The sequence below is a fragment of the Cephus cinctus genome, unplaced genomic scaffold (assembly GCF_000341935.2).
Source record: "Cephus cinctus unplaced genomic scaffold, Ccin1 Ccin1_scaffold0462, whole genome shotgun sequence".
Lineage (NCBI taxonomy): Eukaryota > Metazoa > Arthropoda > Insecta > Hymenoptera > Cephidae > Cephus > Cephus cinctus.
In genome coordinates, this window is record NW_014333138.1 from 1,155,382 (window position 1) to 1,182,050 (window position 26,669).

The following is a 26,669-nucleotide window of genomic DNA, read 5'->3' on the forward strand; positions in this document are numbered from 1 at the left end:
GTAAATTGTTTCTTCGAGTAATTGTTTTCAGGAAATAGTTTTCGGAAAATTGTTTTTCGGGGAATTGTTTTCAGAAAGTTTTCTTTAAACGCAAGTAAGCAGAAGGAACATTACCAGCTACTCGATGGATATCTGGAGGGCACCAGGTGAGTCGAATTAGTGCCAGGTGAAGACGAAAAGACCAAGGCAGAGGTAGAGGTCAGAGGGTGATGTTCGTCACAGAACTAACAATTAATCGATAGCTCGTACCGACGAAGGTCATGAACCACCCATCCGTCGTAATCCATAAGTCTAACCTACTTAACTATGGTTAAATGACGACATCAGTACTATAGTGAACGGACTCGTTTATACTGACAGCAATACGGAGATTAACCTTTGAGAAATTGATCTCCTGACCCAACCACACTTCATTATCTCAGATATCGTCGTACTAACGTCGTATCCTACATTATATATATTTGTACTTCCTGAGCATTTATGTTTGTACATTGTACCTCATTATGTATTGAGAATATCTTGGGTACCATAACTACGAGTAATTTCGTAGAAAACCAGGTCACGTGTCCAAAGGATAATTTTTTAAATATAAATCTGAGAGTATACGACTGATAAAAATTAAGGAGTTTGTCTTTTTTACTAAGAAGTTTTATAATTGCATTACTAATGTGCTTATTTTAATTAAACTGTCAAAATGATGAATGTTTTAATTACGTACAACTTCTAACACTTCAACAATGAACTTGAGCACACATTTTCGATGTTAGAATTGTGTAACTTTTTACAATGATTTTACGCATCCCCAAAAATCGACAGGATTCGTTAAGTTATTGCAGTTTCTGATAGGTTCCGTCAGAGCTCTCGTTTTGGTGGAGTTGGGCCTGTTCCATCCCAACTCCCAGGTCATACCGGCTCGTCAGTTCCCGGTGAAAAAAGAATTGGTTGGCGCCCGTCTGGCTTGCGGATGCATGAGCGAAGGGTGGACGGCCGAAGGTAACGTAGGTTAGTTCTCGGATTTTTCGTCATCGGTGTCGATATAAGAAACACAATGGTATAGAGTCACAAGTTTCAAAGATGGAAGAATGAATATTCATGAATTCATAAACAAGCTGCGGTTATGAAAATTGCATAATTTTATTTCGGATTCCGTTAGAAATTATTATGCTTTATGGAGCAGAAATATAAGACTGGACATGAGAGAAAAATACAGAAGACGAAGAGACGTGGTATAATAAAAAACAATTAAAGGAACAACATGAAAATAGCTGTAGAACGAGGACTTATTGAAACTTATTAAAAACTTATACTTTATTGGAGTTCAACATATTTAATAGTAATTTTAGTGCCTTTTCTGTTTATTCAGTCTCCCGAAATCCGCGCTCCTTTTATAAAAATTTCTCAAATCTTCGTGCTCCATTTTCTTTCCTTGTTTTCCAGTGCTTTTTCATCATATTTACAATTTTATCTATAGCTGCCTTGGGTTTTTCTGTACTAAATAAAATAATATCCTATCATTACAAAAAAGACTATCTATTGTGACCTATTTCTTGGCCAGTCGCAACAACCTCTATCGCAACAAGGGAGGGTAAGAAATTATAATTAATAGCAAATATCAGTACAAAATAAAAAGAGAACAGGAAAGAAAATGAATCAAAGATAATAACTAGGAATACAATATTCAAAGTGCGCAATACGCGTCCAGACTCGATTGACAGACTCAAAACAATAATATTACGGGGCTCCCGCAGAAGCTAGTCACGGGCCTTTAAATTCGGCCTAGGGGAGGGAAGTTGTAAGAGGAGCGACAGGCGGGTGGGCAAAGGGCAGGAGGCAAAGGAGGGCTTTACCGGCACTCTCGAAAATAGTAATTTGGGCGCCAGCTATGGTGACGGTGTAGCACCGTCAAGTGACCCTCAGAAGATCCTCGGATGTTTACATTACTGGACTCGATGGCACGGCAAGCACGGTGGCGAGGAGGAGGTTTTCTCATGGAGGAAGGTTCCCGAACGTAATGGCTACTTAATAATTACCTCGGATATTAAAATTCTCAAACAAGTGGACTAGGTCGGAGAAAAGGGTCCGAAGGATAACTGTAAAAGAGCGCAAAATACTAAACTCTATGACGCACGCAATATACCACTCGGCTTCGCGTTAGTGGTGGAAGGCCGGTCCAAATTTTAAAAAAAACTTACAATGCCGGTCCACGTGGAGAAGGCTCGCGAAATCCAGAAGGAATCTACTAAATATAAACAGCGGGGTAGGGAAAAGGACAAAAAGGTACTCAATCAGACGCTTAAGAGTACTCACTCAAACAGTCCGCTAACCACAATATAATACAATTTATCCGCACTAGGAACACACTCGCATATTCTCTTCAATATCGTAGCTCGTCCTTATATTTCAATCCTGTCCTAATAAAAGGACTTTGTTGTATTTTGGTGGAATTTCGGTTTGCTTTCTTTCTGGTTATCTCGTTACCAACTGATCCTAAGATACCGTGTTTCGCGTCGCGAGAGTGGTCTCTCATTAGTAGCGTAGAAATATCGAGATCGGTATCCCAGTGGATATCAGGCGCCCAGATAATTCTCGTCTCTCCCGTTGGTATCTCTCGCAGGGATTTCATCATGGACATTTACGACGGTGAATTTATAAAATTTTACATCGCAACGTATATTAATAATAGTTTATAATAACGTTATCTATTAATATAGTACACACTCTTATCCTAGTCTCTCTATATCCGTTTTTTTCTTTTTTACAGCTCACACTTAATAAAATAATTTTGTATATTTTCATTCACGGCTTTTAAATTAATCCTTTTGATCTTTTGTGCTGGCAGTATGTAAACATATGTATATTGTTTATAAAACAACAACATTTGGCAACTTTAAATATTTTTACTCCAATAAAAAACGCAATTTTCGTTCACTTCCTCTTTGTTTATACAATATATAACTTGCTGACCATAAAAATAATTGTATCCAATCACATTCGCATGAAACGGGCACACCCGTACTGTGGGTGCGCCTCAGAAATGAATAATCATTTTGTTCATACATGCACGGAAAAAGGTGTTCTGTAAATATTAAAGTGATATGAGTAATTTTTACATTTCGTACCGGTAATTATATGGATACAATTTGTTAGGAGCAATAATTCGTCTCTCAGTTAATAGCTCCCCATGGAAATATACATTAAGAATATATACTTACTTTTTCAATATTTTCTGAATTTCCGAAATAGATATTACCTATTTATACGTTTTGATCAGTCATTACTTTATCGCAGCTAAAATACGGTGACCGTAATTTTCGATGATACAGTAACGCGACTGCCAAAGTATGGCTCCAAATTATCAAAGGTTTAATGATCCAAGAGAAAAAAACTTTCTTGATTTATTACCACCGTGGAAAAATATCTGTTAGGTACACTTTGTCAGAAGATTCATTCTTTGAAAGCAGAAAGACAAAAGAATCGCAGTGAAAAGCAATGTACTGAAGATGATTAGAGATTAGCGGAAGGGAGTTGGGACAGAGAAAGTAATGAAATATATTTAACTCGGCTGGAATATAAAACAATCTGCAGTCAAATGGACAGAGGATGCAGAAGAAGAAGAGAAAATCAAATCTAATGAGTCAGTACAAGAAAAAATATTGAAAAGACTTTATACTGCCAAGTACATAATTATGTAAATCACCGCATATCTGCATATTATATGATCTAGCATTACCTCCTAATTTTTCTTGTAATTTCTTATAACGTCTTCGCTACTCTGTTGGGTTAATACTGCTTTTTATATTTAATTATGATTTAATAGTCATTCAATAATTAATAACATTTTAGGAGATTCCTTATCGAGTACTACTTGGCCCAAAATTTCACAGTACTGACTTCGGGCACGGACCCGCCAAGTATTACTCGATAAGAAATCTCCTAAAATATTATTAATTATTAAATGACCATTATAACATAATTAATCATAAGAACCAGTACTAATCTAATAGAGTAGTGAAGACGTTATGAAAAAAATTCATAAATCAATTAAAATGATGAGCTAATGCTAGATAATACAATATGCAAATAAGTAATTAATTAATGATTCATGTACTTGGCATTATAATATTGTATAATTTAAATATTTTTTGTTAGTAGAACATTAATGCATGACATGAATATAGGAATTTCCTTTTAAGGTTAGAAATTCACAGCAATCCTCTACATGGCGAGGCTTTTTACACGAAAGTGTTTTTGTGGGATTACAATCTACTGTACCAATGAACAAATATACGAAATGCCGCATGCTGGAATAACGTGGAAGATTGTTCCTACGTCTGCAACCATTAATAGCACTAATTGGCGAAGCATTGGATCGATCATATGGGTTCGATCAATATCATCAATATCAACGGTTATATCTACATTGGCTGTCGGCGCCGTCCTAATACGGTTTGCCGACTTTGCACCAGCATCTAGTGATAGTCACACTGAGCACTGAAATATTATAAATACGTCTACAGACGTCGTCAATCGCGACTACTGACATACGACAGACACCTGTAAATCCGCAAATGACATCTTGCCGACGTCATTCTGAAGTTTGTCCCGCCTACAGATGTCCTTTGCACATCCCTCCTGTCATTCAGAGGATGTATTTCTAACATCCATCTAACAAACAGGATATTTTTATAAAATAGATGGCCCAGTCATCGGCTATGTACCGGCGTCATACCGGTACACTCACTGGTTGGGTTAAACCGTGAGAAGCATTTCTCGAAGGCAACATAACTTAGGAAATGACGCAACGATGAAAGTTAGATGCGCTAGAAATGACGCCTCTGCTGGCAGGTTGAAAAACTTTCAATGATTATTCGAAGTATTGTAGTTAATAACTATAAAATATATAATAATAATAATAAATGGTAAAAAAGAACAATGGCCAAAATAAATGCCGGCAATAAAACGACATTCTAAAGACGTCATACTGCGTCGTGTTTTAAGAATATCTGCATAAGACGTCTACCGGGTGTATTACGCATAGCATTTTTCAATCGGACGTCAGTAGAACATTCCATACAGAATTCGGATGTCTTTCGGATGTTCTGTGTTGTGTGGGGTGCTGGCATTATGTTATTCTTCAATACTGTCTCAGCGCATAGCTGCAGCATAGGCGTTTCGTTGCCGAAATAAATTTTCTATAGATATTACGGCAATGTGAATGAGTTACTTGGCCAGTTAACTGTTACTAACTTTCATGAATACCCATAAAACACTTCCCGTATAGTATGAGATATTCTTTGCATATCTATTTCAAGTCCGTGATATGGGAAGTATATCGTGTATGTCCTATGAATACATATGTATTCTTCGTACATGCATGAATATCTAGAACATGCTGTATGCACATAAGTTTATTATTCAAATGCCAACGTATATACTGACATATTCGTGAGATATTATATGCATATTGTAACGTTCCGTCCTTTTACCCCTTTATCCTCCACCCTTTTTCCTTCCTAATCATCCATTCTCAATGATGGATACGAGCCCCACATAAGAGTGCATAGCTCACTATGGATGTACATAATAGTATCTGAGAGAACTCCTCACATCCTACAACCCCTCAAAACTTCTATCGACCTCTCACAGCGACGCCGATAAAGGAAAGGAAAAATGGGACTTTTAAATTCCTAATATTGCATAGTTCCCTTGAAATTAGTCATAGCGACAGTCAGGAGGAAATGATATTAGAAACTTTGACCTTTAATATTCGAAGAATTCAAAGTCCAGTCGAGCGACTGAAGTCAAAGGAAACAAGTGCGTAGGCGCTATCAGCCGGCACGCGCCAAACACAAAAAGAAATACCAGTAAGCCGGTGTTTGAAGAAACCAATAATCCAATTACTTAATTTAAATAGTCAAATCGATCGATAAATCAAAATATTGAATCCAAGAAGCGACGTTAACGCCTTGGGAGAATAAAAATCGTTATTCCCACTAAAATTAACGTATCCCTCTCGAGGATATAAGCAGCGGCTTCCTCGATAGGAATTCACTCTGTACTCGACTCCGTTCTGGGATACCGACTCCGACTAGACTCGTGTACACCGAAAGACGACAAGAAGCAGTAAAATTGTGGAAAGTATAATTATCAATAAGCAAGTCAATTATCAATCTATCTTTTATTCCAGAGCAAGCCAGTGAACAGTATTGTACTGCAAACTGTGGGAGCTCATCCTTGACAATTCTTGGTCTCAAGGAGCATTGTGTCTCAGCTCTGTATCAAGAAGCCTGCCCTCCTTGTAGATATCCTGCAGCAAACTCATTGTGCCGGCGCTGTCAGGAATCGATAAAAAATCCACCTCACTGAAACCCGCCTAAAAACGACTAAGCTCCCAACGTCATTTTCATTAGTAGCTGTCTGAGTCGAAACCTTCCTAAGGTAATAGGTTCGAACGGGGGTCATTGTGATCATCTGTGGGTCCTGAATCATTCCTATCCCTATCTCCAGCTGGATGCATGGTATAGTCTTCGGACGCATCGTGCAATATGCTGTATTATAGTTGCAGCTATCTACTTGCCAAGCCTAGAAGCTGGTATAGGGAATACATAAAAAAATACACTTTCTGTCGTCTACGATAATATAATTGGAAACAGTCATAAGAGTGCGCGTGTGTGTAAGAGAGTGGAATAGAATTTGAAGAATCTTTTAGAGTGTAATTTATAGGACAATGTAGCACGATTCTTTAATTTTAAAATTCAAGTGTGACATTCCTTCAAAAGGTGCCTGCCCAGTGCACAACCCTATAAAAATTCTCGTGATTCCTAATCCTAGAAAATCACGAAACGTCTCAATATACGTGCACGTACATAGAAAAATTCAAACTTCTGGATATTAAACCAGACAAGTGAGAAAGTAATTTCTTAAACGACTAATCAATACGTTTAGTAAATTCATTTTTCCAAGCAAAGCTTTTTATCGGTACCGAGAAAAAAATTGTAGATAGTGAGATATGAATGAAAATCAATAAATATATTTTTATTTCGTACGATCATTTTTACACTAACGTTTATGGTTTTATTCCTGTGTATTAGAATTTATATCGTACCGCTCGACACAATGAATATCTTCTTTTTTTTTACAACAGAACTCATAAATACTCGATAGCATACTGGATTGCATGCGTGCGTGTTAGGTCTTAGGTCGCCGGTTCGATCCCCGGTTTAAGTATGGGAAAGTTAAAAAAATTATTTCGAAGAAAACAAATTAAGGGAAGTCAATGCCAACCATAAAGAAGAAAAGACCATATATTATAAATGAATTGCCGAGTGTAATATTGATTTTTTTTTAGCAACTGCTCAAAGAATACCGCGTAATGTGTCGCCAGAGAGCACCTTTGCACTTGACATTTCCCCATTTTCTATACATTTTGGTGGCTGAGAGGAGACAGTCGAATGCAAAGGGTTAAAATATTATTTTTTTGGACAAATAACTATAAAATTGCCTAAAAATTTAAGACAGTGATGTCATCTCTCATAAAAAAAGTGGTAATCAGCAACTTTCTTACGACGTCTCTGCGACCGACTTGTATTGGGATGGATTTCATTTACAATTAAGGGGGGATGAAGTTTTTTTTATCAAATGCTGTAATTACAGTGAATTCAATATACACACGGGACAATTATACCAATTTTATTATTTCAACAACGGTGTAATCAATTTGAATCTGCATCAATTTATCCAAAAAAGTTTTCTGTGATCGCAGCTGGTACTTGATATTACCAAATCTTTTTCTCAGTGCGTAAGCGCGTCACTGAATGCACATCGTACACGTGTCAAAGCACGGCTTCACAACCTTGGATAATACGGACTGACACCTGCTGTAGCGCGAATAACGCAGATTTATACGAATCCTATACAAGCTCGAATAATGAACTCGGATAAAGCAAGCTTGAATAATCCGGGTTCTACAGTGTATGGATTATATACTGCTACGTCTAGCATTAGGCTTGTCAGACTGACTATTACGTAACTTACGGCTGTATGCGACATATACGAAAAGCAGCACAGAATTATATATTCAAAATATATCTTACTTATATTAATAAATATTTTTTAATCATGAAATACGTATAAACTTAGATGATAAAATCGAAGGAAAAGGAAGATCTGAGAAGATAGCATTATAAAAAATCAAATTTTATTTATATACACAGTGGGGGAATGTAAACCCACTTTCGCCCTTATACGTTTTAATATTTATATGTTCACACATTTGTGTGTTCATAAACACGAAATAAAAAGTACGTAATAATTCGAAATTGATATTGCAATGAAATTTTACTATTGAACTTATCATTTCAAAGTAATGGTATATGATAGGAAGTTTGCTACAAATTTTTTATAGTTTAGATTAACTTATAGCGGATGAGCATAACTCTATGATGATGATTAAGTGCATATCAAGCAAGCGGTATATGTATGATATGGATACAACTGATAAGCCCCCGTAAAAAGTGATCATATTTATCCTTACTCCCTGACAATAGAAATTTAATTTTATGTCTAATGTAAAAACAATTTTTTGTACTTACTGTTATCTTGTCATTAAACGGAAAATTACTCTTTCGTAATAAAAAATATGCTTCAAGTAAGACGATAAAGATCACAATAATTTTTATTGACAACAATTACTTAACAATGTACAAGTACGAAATGTTATTAAGTGTGTGAAACCATTGATAAAAATAAATAAAGCTTTACTATTAAACATTATTTTACCAACGTTTCTTCCTGAACGTGTCTGTTTTAATCGTTAAAGGTTTCACACTAAAATATAACTATGATAACTATGTATAACAGGTGACATTGAACAATTTTCGTTGTAACACAGAATTGCAATAATATGAGAATTTATCTTTCATTCATATGCAACGAATCGACCTCAATGAACCTAAAATCCAATATGAAAAGTACGGAGAAAAGAAGGTTCAATACCTTTTATATGAAAGTCGAGACTGACTTGTTGGAATCGAAGTATCCTAACCTAATATAACACAATCGACATCCAAACTCCTGTTGAATCTTCAAATATAATCGTACATAAGGTCAGTTACGCGTCGATCGAAGTCCCGTAAATGAAAACGAGTGCGCAATTACCATTCCCATAGCGCGAGTATTGTTTAACAAGGTTGAAAAGAGCATAAGAGTAGATAAAAATGAAGTGGTGGACAGAGGATAGGAAACGTAGAGGAGAAGAGGCGATGTGGAGAGAAAAGGTAGGCGAAATCGATGCGACGTGGAGTCGCAGAATGCGTGGGAGTTTTCCGGGACCCGTGAGCTCTCATTGGCTGAGAAGCTCGTAACGAGAGAGATGATTGGTCGAGGTATACGGGGTCGGCGCTATCCACTCTTCGTGGCAACTCGACGCAACCTGTATGTCGCCGAAAAGCTCAGAAGGAGTCGGACATTCGAGACGAGCGAATTTCGCACCACCAGGGGCTGACAGGCCGGATATCATAATATTTTAACATCCACGACGAAACACAACCTCTCCGTCATAGCCATTGCCACCACTGACACCTACAGCGTCGCTACTCTTGTCACCCTTCGTTTTTCAACCTTGTCCTCCTCCTTTGCTATTATCCCGACGGCATATTCTAATAACAAAAGTTTTCGTTCGTCGTTCTACAAGAATGGTTCGATTGTTGTGCACCAGCTTGGCCCTTGGCCTCGCCCTTACGGTCTGTGCTGCTTTTCCCCGTGCAGTAATGGCGATCGACCTTAGCCGACTCTACGGTCACCTCAGTTCCAAGAGAACGGGTAAGTGAATTTATATTCTCATTTGTAGAATGCAGTCATTTTAAAATAAGTGTTAGTAGGGGATAGTTTTTTTTATGCGTGTGACAAATATCTCTTTCCTTTTAATATAAATTTGCACATTTTTCATCATACACAAAATGATACAAAGTTTTACTTTAAAAATTAAAGATTTTTCAGTTTGTCTCAATTTTTCATATTTCAACACAATGGAATGTTGCAGTGAAACGCTTCATATGATTTTGTATGACACATCGTTACTACAATGATATTAATTTTCACGTCCTATGAAAGGTTGATGATACAGTTACGATATAAAAATTGCTGTTATTGCTTTTGTGCGAAGGGTAAACACCGACGATCATTTGTTATAAATTTTAAAAGACTACGGCAATTACACTGATTTTAATAAGTATGTAGTATTATGTTTCACGTAGTACAAAAAATATTAATACCGGGTGTTACAATTGTTACTAAAACATGGATGTGTATTTTAATTTTATTTGATTCGGCATAGAGTCACGCTACTGATGTCTTATTATTTTCTGTGTGCAATATTATTATTATAAGTTCAGGATAGCGTGACTTGGTGTCAACGTTACGTACAAAGCACCCGTTACCGTAAACTGAAAGAATGAGTTGATATCGTATTAGCATTGTATTAGGATCAGTTTTGCAAAGAATAAATTTCTTTTGTGATTTTCATACAGTTTTTTATCCAGCAATATGAAAGCGTATGTTACTTTATCAAAATTTTAGGGCTTCCTCTAGCTGCAAATTATATCTAGGCATTTGATATCTCATGAGCCATACGGAAATTCTCAAAACAATAAAAATCTTAATCGGATATTCAAAGACGGAACATTCATATAGGGTTATTCACTGTTATTCAGTGATTTCATGAATGAGAGCAGGGTGGCAACATTAAAGAAATGAAGGTTAACGTCATAAGGTCATAACATTGCGAAAATCATGAAATTCACGTTTTTGTATTTGTTTAACAAGGCCACACTGCCTCGATTAACAGAATTCTTCAATCGCGTCCAACTTCAGCTGATGCGTTTGCCGTGAATAACTGCATGTATGCTGAAAAATATTTCAAAATTTTGTAACTCCCAGACTATAAATACTATCCAATATCGTCTTTATGACGTTTAATGCGGTTGAGATTGGTTTTTAGGCATCTTAAGCACGTCTTTAGTATTTATGTGCTATATGGATTATTATTACGTTTTATTTAAAATATGTGTAGTATACCATAATAAAGAATGAAAAATGTTCGACATTTTACGATAATGTTATCAAGCTATATGATTATATAGAAATCCACGTATACCTATAATACGTCAAAATCTGGCGAGAACGACGTTACTTTCCGCGAACACTATTCGTGACTACATATACTTATATACTTTGAAAACTTTCTTCACGACTTGAGACTGAGCACGAAACTTGAACCAGTAATTACACATTAATTTCTTGTTAACGATGATCACCGCCTATCACGAATACTACTATAGAAACGTTAACGCCGCACCTCTGCATAATTATAGTTCGAAACCTATACGGATACATTTAAGCACGTTTACATAGAGTTGCCATGGAATTAGATCATATAGTCTATCCGTGAATAATGTCGATTTTCGAAGGGGGCATGTAGGCTTGAATTTCAATGTAAAAGAGTTATAAATTTGTGCATCTGCTAACTGCCGTATATCAATACTATCTTTAATTATTATTTATTATTATTTAAATAATGATTAAATGAATATCTTCTCCGTTTGCACGGACCGCAGCGACTAACTCTCTTTCTGCTTTGTAAGTTGCGAAACAGATTATTGTTTTTGCCAAATATTTTTCGAATTTATGACAGTCTTGGAGAAAGAATATTCTAGTGAAATTGGTGATTATACGAAAAGTGGCCGTACAGATAGTTTTGGGAAATAAAAATAGAAGCGGCCTTTCAAAGACTTCCTCGGTCGATATTTGACCCATCGCTGATTATGTGCTTCACCTACCTTCACGTGGAATTACGTACTCAATTATTAATTCCTAATATTCTTAACATTGGGGACATCTACACCATCGTACAAAAATATACAGAAATCTATTTAAGTTTCGGAATAACCGAACGATTTGTTTTCACGTAACACTATTACTCTATACCATAATATACTATACAAATCGAATATCGATAGTTGACAAATTTAATTCAATTTTCTATCGGTATGTTATACTGCTTGTTAATATAGTATTAACTGAACTTTGTAAAAATTGTCGGTGACTGATTTTTATAAATTTCAAATTAAAGTAGTACTTTTTACGTTACCTTAACTTTGTAGTTAATTTAATAGCTAAAGTAGATTTGCTTGAATGAACGAATGAATTGAATAAATTGCTATTAATGATTCATAAAGACTCGGAGATGTCAGACTGCAAGTGCTGATCATTTACAAACCTTACTGTTTCATCAATATTCTCAAGTTGATTTTTCCTGTAAATTTCAATTGCTTGCCTCTACCGCCGGTTGCCTCCACTTGGCGCAAGGCTCGACTGACAATGAGTTTCTTGATCCAATTGGTTTTATTCGTAAAGAGTTTTGTATATAGGCATTGAACATTCATTTTTGGATCCTTGCACGGCCCTTTAACAATGAAACTGCTGAACTTCTAAAAGTGTTATTATACCCAGCTACGTTTGAAAATTAATTTCTGATGGAAATTTCGAATCTTGTTCAGTTCAGCGATTCATCCTGAACATCAAATACTGTCTATATTCTGCCGCCACGCAAGCACAAACGCGTGTAGGACACTCCCCTATGTTCCACACGTTTCTGCTTATATATTTCTAAAATAGGTTTCATTGAGTTCCGTACACAGATCGTAATAGTGAAAGGCTAGATGTTCACTGTAAGCAATAATAGCTGGTAATAAAAAATGCATAGAAGAACAAATTTATAATTTAAAAAAAAGAATCGATTACGTCTTTGTATCCCGTTCGAACGATACGATTTTAATTTCATTATTTGTACGGGATACGTATACCGTTAGATGAAACTAATCACCAAACCAATTACTGAATTAATAATTATTAGTTGTCTCCTACGTTCACGTAAGAAGTCATACATGAATAAGTAATAGCAACTAACGATTAAGTAATTTTAAACTGTTGTGTTTAACGCCTTATTAGCATATGCATTTGTAGTAGTGCTGTATTCCTTTTTCCAATTCTAATTTTTACCTAAATACATAAATAAGCCTCTCTCCGGCATAGGAATAATACAAACTCCGATCTATATTGTTTCATAGCAAGAATCGTTGCATGAATGTAACAGATGTATTTATTTTGAAAAATAGTAGGATTGCATTAATCTTATACATTTTTAAATTTTGAGAATACTTCCTACTCTTATGTAGGCAATCAGATCTATGCATTTTATGTGTTCTTGCATGTGTATCTAAGATTAATGAAATTTTGAGATAACTTAAATCCAACTCGTAAACGTTCTATACGTTGCAAGCCCTACACGCATTCTCTCGCATGTTCATATCCTATAAATTAAATACCCTGCATGTAATTATTCTACGTGTTAAATATTCAAATAAATCTCAGCTCCGTGAGTTATAATTATAATCAAAAATATTTAAAAATGCAATAATGAATACTGTACAAAATCACAGTAGTTTTCGAGGTTCCAATGGACGACCTCTTCGTGTCCAAATCTGAACGAGTACCATATAAAGCATGAAACCTTTAATTTTCGACATAGTGAACAAATTTTTTTTTAATAAAAAAAATATACACAGACTATTTCAACCTATGTCGACCGATCACAGCATTAAATTATCATGTAGATAACGTATGTCCATAATTAATACAGTAACGCACGTCACTGTAAGTATATAATATTCTTCTTTATAATATTAATAAAAAAAATATTTAAATTCATAATACTTGTACGCACCTTGCTAATGGAAAAGGGATACCAGAATAAATTTATATTGTTAGGTAAATCTAACGTACACTAAGAAAACTATTGTTTAGCGTCAACCGAAATTCAGTTCAGTTGTACATGGCGGTTGCCGGCAGACAAATATATGTTAAGTCATTTCGACCGTATTTTGCAATAATTTTTGCTAACTGTTTTAATCATTCGCAATCAGTACAAATCAAGTTCAATCAATTACTATTGTATTTCGTGTAATTAATTCTTTGTGTTGAATTAAAATGCAAACACAATCTATTTGAACATAAACATAAACATTCTATCCAATTGTCGAGCAACTTCGGAGTTACTTTTTCATATTATTACTTCCTATACATATAAGGTTGTACACTTTGATCACGGTACTTACGCAATTTTATGTATTTACACTTAAAATCATAACCTGCTGGGGATGTTTTGATCAAACTCAAGGTGTTCGAAAAGCTGTCGCGCTACGATAATCACAGTTTTATGAAAGTGTGCTACTTGAAATTATTACGCCAATGTATTCATTTGAGAGGTACAGTTTAGTTACGGGTTGATCGCTTCACGTTTTGCCTCGTAGCGGACAATCCTTCTATTACACAATTCTTAATTTTCTAGTAACCGCAGATTTAAAGGACGTAATATTTTAACCCTTCATTTGCAGAACTGTTTTTTTTTCCATTCTCTGTTTACAGATAGGATCTTTCAAGTGCTGTTCAATTTTGAACGTGTTCCGGGCTTTCAAAAAATAGAATGAGAATAACTCAGATTCTGAAAATGTATGTTTCATTGGAAAATAGTTGAAAAATCAAATGTTTATATTTTTTAAAATTAAAATTAAAATATACCAGAAATATGAAAAACATCGGAATTTACTAAACAATGCAAAAGTTTACAACAATGATTATTTTTAAAAATCTTTGTAGCGTCTTGTACCTTAGACTAGGACTCTAAAAAAAATATAGGCCTGATGGCGGCGGCTTCAAATAATTGAATTATTTGAACACCTGAAAACAGAGTTTATTTTACAGTGATTCGTGCACGCAATTATGCAGAAAAAGCAGGATATTGAATGTTAATGTATATTTATGTAGTGAGAAAAATAGGGACTTACAGGCATGGGTAATTTAAACGAATGCATGTGCTGATATTCATTTAGTCTACAAATAATCGTTATTGAAAAATAGTTATTAAAGATCACCAATCTCTTCTGCCCTTCAATACGTCTGACGTCTTTGCCTGCTCAACCAAATCTACCTCTAATCTACCTCCATCGCACGTCTCGTCCCTCATCCTACATCTTATTTTCTAAAAACCTATGCATAACGATACAACATTTATTGTAAAAAAAAACGTAAAATATACTTTGAAGTTTCAATTGAAATGAAAATTAACTTTAAACAAAAACTTAGTTTGCACAGTCTTTACAGATATGTGTGTGGTGTTCTTCACGCACATTATGCACAGAGGGAATTGGAGCGGATTCGCCATGTTCACCGCTAAGCTGTTTTTCCCATGCGCAACAGTCTACATTTACACAATAAACCTTGTATTATTGATAAAAATATTGAAAAATATTGAAAAATACTGAAAAAAATTCGAATTCATTTACTTGCAAAAACAGTAACGCGATTTACAGACACCCACTTTTATTTTACTGAACGCACTTTCATTACGTACTGATTAATTAAAGGTCAACTTTCCCATTGCGCGTCACTTAAAGTGCACGACCACACACTACTATCTAGATTTTTCAGAAGGGGAAACCGAACTTCCTTTTTCTCCCACAGATGACACATTCCAGTTTGAAATATAGTTTGCGCCTTAAAATCCCCTATCCGTAAACGGAGGATTAAATTTATGATTTTAAAAATAGTCGGGTAAAAAGTAATATATGCCGCATGGGAGGAGCGCGGATTTTCACCTCGCACTCGGCGAAAATCGCGCACTTTCGTCCCTAGTGGGATAATGTACTACTTTATTCAATGCTATAAACGTGCAGAGTGCAATGCACATTCGAAACAATATCAATTTCATTTTTTTTAAAAAGCGTCAGTCTAAATCTGCGTAGATTGTTCCAAAAAATGTTCACGTAATCGCAGGAGGTGTTAATATTACCAAACATTTTACCCAATAGATTTGAATCAATCATTGAATGTATGCAGTTTATATTTCTGAAAAAGTGAAGCAATGCGATCCAAATAATCCTTTCCGCAACGACAAATAATGTTCAAAAGTGCTCTTTAACGTGTCTAATGAGACAAGAGTTATTATTGGGTGTTATCTGTATTATGCCCATCTGAAATATGAACATGTATAATTAAAAGCGATGTTTAATTAAACTGCTGTATGTATCATTACAATTTACACTAGCCTTTATGCCACTAATAACTACACAAATCTTATCAAGAAAGAATAAATATCATAAACAAAAATTTTATTCCAACATCAAATACTTTAAATTTTTAATGTTACTCGAATTAACATAATTTCATTTGTAAGCAAATGGTAATAAGAAAGACAATGAATGTTTTATAGGGGGAGCCTGCCATCCATACGAACCGTTTAAGTGCCCTGGAGACGGTATTTGCATTTCGATACAATATCTCTGTGATGGTGCACCGGATTGTCAAGATGGCTATGATGAAGATTCAAGACTTTGCACAGCGGGTTAGCATTTTTTTTATTTAATATTTATAACCTCGTCCTATATCACTATTTAAAAGTTAAAGACATACGTTTATCGTTGTTTTCAATTTTTATAAATTATAATTCGATTTCGTCTCTCTGCTATGTAGTATCCATGAAAACTTTTAATATTGTATATTATTAATCTGTTTCTTTCATTATTTATTTCATGTCTCTATCAAATATCACTACATCTATTTTACCATTACAAACAAGTAGAATACAAAATAAATTTGGTATTAAAAGCAACTGCAATTAAATTTCAAATCGCCTTTTCAGTAATATAATATTATATTCCATTAGAGAACTAAAATGAATTTTTTATTTAGTGTTCCACTTTAATTTTTTACTGAATGCTTAAACAATAAAGAAATCCGTAATATTAATTATTTGACAGTGCGCGACCATTCCTGAGTTAAATTAAAAACATCACAGATTTTTAAGCTATTTCATAAAGTGAACTGCCTTGTCGTACGATCTGTATATTTATATTCCCCAATCATCTACGTCAAGAGTAATGTTATAAGTAGATATAAATATAATATACCGTCTATGAACAATGTTTCAGCTAAGAGACCACCGGTAGAAGAAACAGCAAGTTTCTTGCAATCTCTTTTGGCAAGTCACGGACCTAATTACTTGGAAAAGCTATTTGGAAATAAAGCACGCGACACACTCGAGCCCCTTGGTGGTGTACAAAAGGTGGCCATTGCCCTTTCTGGTAAGTTTTCTGAATATCCTTTTTGACAGCTTCGAGTGTTCCAAACGACTCGTGGTTAAAAATAATAGCCTTAGACGATTGCAATAAGCACACAACAAATAGATACATACAATTCTTAAGTAAACAAAAATGACATTACAGAAAAGATGGAACGACTGATAACTCTATTTTGTCAAAATGTAACATTATGCCATATTTCTCTATTGAATATATATCATAACTGTGAAAAAAGAAGGAAATGTACCTACTTGCTAATTCATAAAGATACGTACAAAATAATTTTTGCTCGATCATATTTTTCTCGTAATATGCAGGTGTATGTTTATGAAATTTTTTAAAATTTATTTAATGATAAGAAAAAAGCAACAGGAAAAAAAATGATCGATTAATTTTTCATTTACGCAGAATCTCAGACCATTGAAGATTTCGGTGCAGCGTTACACCTGCTGCGTGCTGATCTAGAACATTTACGCTCAGTATTTATGGCTGTGGAGAACGGCGATCTGGGGATGCTTAAATCGTTGGGTATTAAGGATTCGGAACTCGGTGACGTAAAGTTCTTCTTGGAGAAGCTTGTCAATACGGGTTTCCTGGATTGAAGTACTCATTGCGTTCACCAATATTCAACTTTGCCGACCGCGTCACTACTTGTTCGACAAAACTCGACCAAACTCTCTGTTTCATTTTCGACTTGAAATCTCATGGAAAGATTACACAGAGAACTTACCGATCTTGCGAGGGTGCAGTGACCGGCCGGTGGAAGAAAAACACAGTAAAGATCAGCTCGAGTCCTTAAAAATAGTCAGCGCACGGTACTCGAATATAATTTCATCTAATATTTAAAATATCACTTAGAAAAGAACAAATCATAATGTTTGATAAGTAGTCTGTGTTTATTGTGGAAAAATTATCTTTGTTTGCATATGAATTGAATAGTTTCCAAAAGACACTTGGGATTCTAGTTACATTCGTTCTCTACTCATTCTAAATTGTACCTCGAATATATAATGCCATGAAATTATTATTTAGGCGATCGATTGAACCTTTGTACATTTGGTGATATATTATTCTGATAATGATATATCTACCTTTATCTACAGAAAACAATTTTATTACTCTTAGGCGTAAACCAACAAAGAAAATCACGATTACGTACCGGTAATGTCAAAATGGTGATTTGAATATCAGTGATTTACATGATTGTACACATTTCCCTGAGAAGGAAATTTTCGCATTGCCGATAGGTAACTGTCACTTCGTGTTTGCTAGAAAATATATTTCTTTTGCGAATTTTTCAGAGGTATTAAATTTTGATATACAATATGTTACGGTCTTTAGGTATTCGAGGTGCAATCATTCACAAGTAGAAGATGAAGCACGTTTTTTGGAAAAATGTTATTTCTAATGTAATAGATCCCTGCGGAGCTAAAGATATAGTACCGTTATTTAGAATACGGTAATGCCAAATTTCAGTGTGTGTTTTTCGAATGTACAATGCCTTGATTTCTAAAATCTCCTCGATGAAAGGCATTCCGACGATGATAAATTAATGAAAAACTAAAACTTCACATACATGAGAAATTGTGATTCCAAGAAATCTCCGTGGGGATTCTAAAGAATATTTCCAATATTTCGATGTACATTGTATATTTCAAGGAAATGTAGGGAAAGGTGAAGGAGACGTAAAGTGCGAAATATTTTGGAGACTCCCAGATACATACAATTAAGTGTAGGCAAAGTCGTGGTAACCCTGACCACTATTCTTTTTTATTAAATAACACTTCGTCTCATTCCTTAAAATGAAGAATTCCTTACCGAGAGGAATGACATGAGCCCAAGTAAAATATTCAATACGAAGCACTTTGCAAAACTGTATAAGGCATTCAATTGAGTGGATCCAATTCCGTCGATTCAACGAGTCGCCGGAAATTGGTTCGATGCCAATAATTGACAATCGATTAAGTTCTTGATAATTTTTTTTTAATTCCAGATCAAATTCTATTTTAAATTGGCCTAATTGTAGACCAAATGTAGCTCATAGACGTCACGGTTCGGATAACGTAAGGAGCATTTAGCGTACAGATATATTAAAATACAACCGTAAATAAGGGTTTAAACTATCATTGCATCCCGGAATGATCATAGAGACGAACGATACATTTTCTTATTTATAATAGGCGCTTCAATATACCTGGTATATTAACAGTGTCGTTACTGCTTGCTATGCTATCTAAGAGGGATCGTTATCAGATTCATTGATAAAATGACTATTACGTCATAAACATTTAGCAAGTATTTTATGAGTAATTCTGCTTACTGAAACAATTTCAAAAATATTTTGTTAATGTATATTAGCGTTAATTACCGATTTGAACGATGAAATATTACCAACATTTTGACTAACGTAATAGGCTCGTCATTTTGAATAACGTAATAGTACGAACCTGGATAAAGTGTCATTCTTGACAATGGAGCAATTTTTAAAGATTCAAAAGATTATATAATTATATCAATAGATGTATCGATTATATCGTAAATCAATTCTCGGATTCTAATCTAAGAATTTCAGGATTATTTTAATAATCTTCATTAGTTTCATTAAAATACAAGTACAGTCGAGTCGCGTTATAAAGCCTCTCGGTATAAGACTCCACTTAGCCGTTTTTCATCCTGAGCGTTCTCCTCTATCGAGAGTCAAAGGACCCGTGATGGGGCTTGTGTCGGGAGTGGATAATACATTTTCATTATGGTGGGAGTTCTTATAACCGTTCTCGTAACGCGACTCGACTGTATAAATGAATACAAAGACTTCAAAAGAAAAAAAAACAGACGGTTTAACTTTGAAAATTCCTATAATCAAACGTCCATAAACTTCAGAAAAAGATCTCGGACGAATCATAAATTTCTCAAGCAATTCGTACGACACTATATTACACAATTCTTATACATTATATCTTTATACCGTGTAACGAAAATTCATTTTCGTTACAACCGACACAGTGATGAGAAAGCTAAACGAAAAGTGGAAAAAGTGATAACACTTTGGGGATGAATGTGATTGGATGCTGAGATAAGGAACGATAACATATCAATATTAATATTTATCTGTAAGTTATATTCAAGCGTATTCTAGTATAGCTTCTTTCATGTACACGAATATTATATATTCTCGTTATATTATACAGCACATATATACCGGGTGGGGGGGGTGGAGGGGGTGTTTGATATTTTGATATAACGAATTTTATTCGACCTTTTGTTTTTTATGCTGAATATATTCAGGATTCTATTTTATGAGATATTATCGGTAGAAAATGTTAAATTTGGGTTTATAGAAAAAACAGAAGTGTTTTGTGTTGAAGTGGAAACTACAATTAATACGTCTTAATGTAAATTTGGCTGAAAATCAATTAAAAATTTATGAAAGGTCTCAGTACAACTAACTCCAAATTTTGGAAAAAAAATGTTATTGTATCGAAGCACCAATTTTTGAAAGTCAGACACCCCTAACGTACATTGTATAAGCATACAAATATTAACGTGCATGCTTCTTTTCATTCTCACATGAAATTACGAGTTGCGGCAAGTAAGCATCCCTATCTTGATGTCCTTTGTCAAGAAGAACGTTACATATGCATATGTGTATATACGTGGAACGTGATTGAGATTTTAATGAAATATTTCTTTTAAGTGTTATAACGAGAGAAAAAAGAAACCAAGGGGTGTCATCAACAATCTTTGCACCGATTGCTATTTACAAATATTTGCACTAAAATTTAACTTTTGACCTCGCGCACTTTTTAGAAATATTCATGAATGAAAATTATACCTAATAACTGCATGACGAAATCCGATTTTTCACATATTCGTAAGCACAAAACAAAATAAGGTGATTTGAACTCTCTGATTTTCAGTGGTCGTTGTGCAAAGTTAAGTCAATTAAATAATTTTAATGATACATTAATGATCTAAATTGTCGATGACTTCACATTAATTCTTTAAAATGTCTTGCTAGACATCCAACCGAAACACCTGCATTGGTATTAAAGTACACCATATTAAACCAGCATAGTTTTTAAGACACTTGCGTAGAGAAATCTGAACAAAGAGAGGAAGTTTGAAGTATCTCTGATAGAAGGTTGGTGGAAATATCGTATACATATCATATAATACGCATATCGGTAAAGCAAAATTATGAATAGAGCGATAAAGGTCCTCCGCAGTCGAAGAGTTCGCTTGGAAAACTATTTACCTGCCGTTCTAGTCGATTGTTGAGTCGTTAGAATTAGCATAAATTCGATAAATTTCTATCTTGCAAAGTCCTCGTACTATGCTCCCTCTCTCTAAGATTTTCGTCGACCAACGACGGACCCCACTCTTTTGCAGGAGTATAAAGACGCATGCGCACGCCTGCTTGTTCCTCCACGCTTATATTTGCCTGTCGGCAAGAGTGGGGGGACTGCATTCCACTCAAATCGAGGGGAAGATAAATAATACGAAGGTGATCATCAGGAAGGGAGCATAGTATACGTTTATTAAAAAATTCATAAACTTACAGAATAATGTAAACATGAAAATTTTGACAAACGATATAATATTTGTTCTAACATCGTAAGATGTTCGTTAATACTCTCTGTCGAATACAAATGCCCATGAACAATCGGACAAGTTGAAAATATCATTAAGCAAATCAAAATTAATATTTAGCTTAAAATATTATTTAGTCTAACATTCCATTGGCCTTTGATACTGAAACCCCTGATGTCGGGATTGTATGATTCTCGTACTAAAGTCTGTGTCTCTCATTTGCTCTTACGAGAACAAAGTGAAATCCATCCTTCTTAGTACACATCGGTAGTAACCTAAGCCATTGAAATGGTAGCGTATAGCAGAAAAATAAGCTTAAGATTGTATTGGTCGATAAAAATGTACTAGAACGGCAAAAAAAGGAGTTTCCCAAAGTGGGGAGTTCCTCAAAGACGAGAAGTTAGGCTTTTCTCTTGTCTCTTAGTTAAGTGACGTCTCTTATTGAGAAATAGCCGAGAGTCATTGTATCAGATGATAGATATTAATATATGAATAGATATAAATAAATATATCATATTTTGGTATAATGAAAAGAATCCCTCCAGGTGGCGATCGCGGTTCAAAATAGGGCCTGGACCGCAGGAGCGCTTTCAGGGAACCTTGAATCAGGATTTCCGAAGGACCAGGACACGCTTTTTCGCTCAGAATATCCACTAGTATGTCCTGGCCTCTCGGCGCCGTTGCTCTACCATCTAGACTACATACACAAATCCCTACCGACATATACCCAGTACACGCATACCCATGTAGTCGATATTAATTTTCCTAGATCGATGTAATCAAATGGTAAAAGATTCTTAAGGAAATCGTTAAGGAAATTGCTATTCGGGTCTTTTTAATTTCGGAACAAACAGTTGATATCTAAATTACGAAATTTTACGAGTTTGTCGAATAGTTAAGTAAAATGGAAATACATGCAATATTCGATAAAATTTGAAGAACGTTGCTATGTCAATTTCTCCTTTTCAAACATGTGTTATTATAATTCCTAATTTATCTCTCATATTTTTTTCGGGTTGTATTACCACCCCTCCTTGTTATCCTTCCGATCCTTCGTCCTTCCTCAACCTCCCGTTCTCATTTCATACATACACCTATCTAGCGCATAGTAAATGCATGTATACGTAAAATTATATGCATGCATTTACTTACGGCTGTGTCTTTACGTGTGATAAATGTGTACATATCATTCGAATAAGTAAAGAAAATAATTAAGAGCGTAATTAAGAATAGCATTGGGCTATGTGATAACCTTAAAAATATCATACATATCCTATCATCAGCGTAAACGTGATATATACGTTTAAAATTTGAAGAAGCGACAAGAAGATTTCAGAGATATATGAAGCACACATTTTTGTATGTAACAATTTTATTCGATCAATTTATCTGATCGATTGCAATTATCGAAGACATATCAGATTGTAAGTATACAGAATTCATTGGGCTCCTTTTACGATTATTTACATTTAATGAAAGTACACAGACGTATCTCTTGTCTCTTCTAACATAATTGTGGCAAGATGTGAAAAATTTTCGTCCTTCTGAATAATGATACTTTGCTGTTGTGCGCGTCGCGACGCTCGAACACTGTCAATTTCTAGCAGATTACACAGGGTTTGCGTGTTAAATTGTATATTTGAAATCGATGTCGCGTTATTTATTGATTTTCCATGGTACCGAAATTGTATATATACACATTATTGTATAAATTGAAATTATATAATTTTCTATGGGCTTGAATGATTGTAGATTAAATTAATTTGAGCCCCTTACAATTAGCGATATTTACACTGCACTGCGGCAATTACTTCTACAGTCGATTTGTATAGACAGGAATCTATGAGAGAGAGCATAAAACTTCCATAAGAAATTTGTTGCGCATCAAAATCATCTTGAGAAAATTGAATACTTCGTATACATATATGTTCTAGCAATAAGGGGACTTTTGTCGTCGAGTAAACAGACTATGTACGGTATAGATATATATGGTTTATATGATAAACTAATGTATACAATAATTTCGTATACATGATATACATATAATACCATGTTATCGGTGTATCCTTAAGTAAGGGCAAGTCGTTGAAGACTTCGCTTTACAAAAAGGCAACGACCTGTCACTGAAAATGAACATCATAATTATTGTAAAACCGCGCCTCTGTTATGTAAGCGAATGATCTTCGGACGACCAGCCCACTGAAACTGTGCGAATACTAATTATTACATTAGTACGTACTTATTAACATCGAGTTATTAATGAGAACGTGAATATTTCCTCGTCGCTTTGGTCTATGATCAATCTAAATCGATTTTTCGTTTTCTTTTGCATCCTTATATTTATCGTTAGTCATTGTCACGTGTGAAATACTATTTTACATAAACTTTCAATCGATATATTTTGCTACGTGAAACAAAATCTTGTTATTGCGTTATACGATACACTTTGTTCCATTCTTCACCTCGTTTTACTCATTCCGCCTTGTGCATATTGTCAATAAGAATATTACGATAAGAATATTTATTTCTTACAACTTACAATTAGTCAAGTAAAACTACAATCGACATACATACTTAAACACGAAGATAACGTATACTGTATACTGACATACATATATATTTTTTCGAAAAACTTGTATCAAAAGTTAGCTTATTGTTATTCTTGAATTAATGGTCGCTGATTATCGCTGTATCCAGTAGCATACTACGGTCAATGTTAGTTTTCCTTTGTGTCGTGTTACTTTTCGCCAATTATTTTCACTTTCAATTATAATGTTATAATGTCAAATTACTTCAGGCACTGTGCATAGAATAGCAAAAAAGAATGGTAAAAGTTTGGCGTTTCTAAAAGTGTGGCATTTTCGTAAATGTGTCAAAAGATTAAATACTATACTTCAGAGATAAAAATAAATAGTGGTTTATAAAATCTAAAGATATGGGGTGTAATCTTTAGCCACGCTTTCGGGAATATGACTCTTTTCCCATTCCGTTCTTTCTACGTACGACGTGTAGATCCCCTATTCTGGGCATAGCGTGTATTTAGGTTATTCATTTAAAGAACAACAGTCTTTAAGAAGCGTTTGAACAATTTTTATTTAATGAGGCAACGATAAACGCGAACTTATTGTTGGGCAAATTTGAAATGAATTACGTTTCAGATATTAGACAAATTCTTTTGCCACAAGCTTAATAATTCCTGAATTGCCGATACCTGATAATACCTGCGGTGATTGAAAGACTTGAAAAATATATATTCAGTATATTGGATAATGAAAAATTTAAATACTATCAATAGTAAATAATCATAGGATATCTTCGAGAAATATTTATTTTATATGGACAGGCTGGTTGAGTCATGCTATTGGTTACATTGTGCGAAACGTATTTTATCAAACACTTCTCTTGTATGTTGTAGACGTAAATTAACTGTTCACGCTGCACCGATGTTCCTTCTATAACAATTTATTCTCGCAAAAATGGCAAAAATTTAATTTATCTCGTATCTATAGATGTAGCTTTTTAATTAAACGTGCACCAATGATTATTTTATTATATATCAGACAAAATACGATTGAAATACCTATAATTGTGCAAATACAAATACTATAAAGTTCGTTATTGAAGTTTATCATACATTTACAAACGATTCTGTTAAAATCTATAGTTATTCGTACGTGTATCCGGATGGAACTTAGCATATATATTTTACCATAGAAAAATAGAACATATATGTAGCACAAAAATATTGTATGAAATTTTTGTTTAGTTTTACATCACACAAAAAGAAAGAATTTATTGGATTAAAAAATATACGCCATCGAACGCTGCTTTTAAATTTTCCACTCCGTCCTTCTCCTAGTTTTATATTATTTTTACAGGTGTTCATAATAGGGGGAACTTCCAACTGTTCCATTGAAACTTCTTTTTCATACGCCTACAGTGAAACCTTTCAATGGTTCTTACCTCGGGACTAGGGATCCTCAATAGTTGCATTTCTCCTATGCCCCCCTCTCAAGTTAAATTTTTTTCGCGTTGCGCAGATTCGCCATATCGTGTATCAGCTGTTTGGCAGATCTTATATCTTTGCGCTTCAATTTTTTTTGTGGGCTGTTTTTCGGTCTGGTAATAAGACTAATCGTACAAGATGGATAACTCGGAAAACCAATTCTCTCATTGGTCAAATGTGGTCATCAAAAAAAAGATAAGTTGTCCTGATAGAATAGTGACATGATAATTGATGGCCAATGGGTGATCTGATTTCACGAGTTATCCGTCTTATACGACTAGTCCATTCCCCGTGGGAAAGTAGCTTTACGATTAATTCTGAATCGGTCAATGCATCGCTATCGCGTCTTGTTTTAGCAGTTCGCCTCGCAATTGAGTTTTTGACGTAGCCCCCACTGATTAACTAAAGTTAACGAACAGATGTAATCCGCTACGTTACGATGTATAGGGGAATCTTTTTTAGTATTATAGGAGTGATTTATCTTTTTAATTTTGGGTGTTGTTCAAAGTTAAATATTCGCGCTGATGCAATATTGCCCTACTTCAATCCAACGGTCAGCCGTCGAGGGCAAAAAACGAGCTACTTTTACATATTCGGATAAAACTAAAACGGTGTAAGTTAATAATTTAATTTTGATACACGCACATTTTTAAACTGTATCAGCCTTTCATGAAGATTGCATTTGGCTATTAATTTTTCTTCGTCCTCACAACCAAAGTTTCTGGGTCTTTGGTACATCTTCATATAAAAGAGCAAATTTAATAATAAATTTCTCATAATTCGTATTGACCGCTACTTTGAAATTCAGAGACATCAGATTTTTTACTTATCAATAAATTGGATGGTGTAAACTTCAAATGACTGGTTATATTTCAAGGTAA

At 34.6% G+C, this 26,669-nt stretch overlaps 1 protein-coding gene across 1 annotated transcript; it reads left to right on the top strand.

The window, feature by feature from the left end:
• Positions 1-9,402: 9,402 nt before the first annotated feature.
• LOC107268029 (IDLSRF-like peptide) lies at positions 9,403-25,592 on the top strand. Its single transcript, XM_015740366.2, has 4 exons — positions 9,403-9,819; positions 16,325-16,456; positions 17,043-17,195; positions 17,601-25,592. The coding sequence occupies exons 1-4, from the start codon at positions 9,693-9,695 to the stop codon at positions 17,792-17,794; spliced, it is 606 nt and encodes a 201-aa protein (XP_015595852.1). The 5' UTR covers positions 9,403-9,692; the 3' UTR covers positions 17,795-25,592.
• Positions 25,593-26,669: the final 1,077 nt, after the last annotated feature.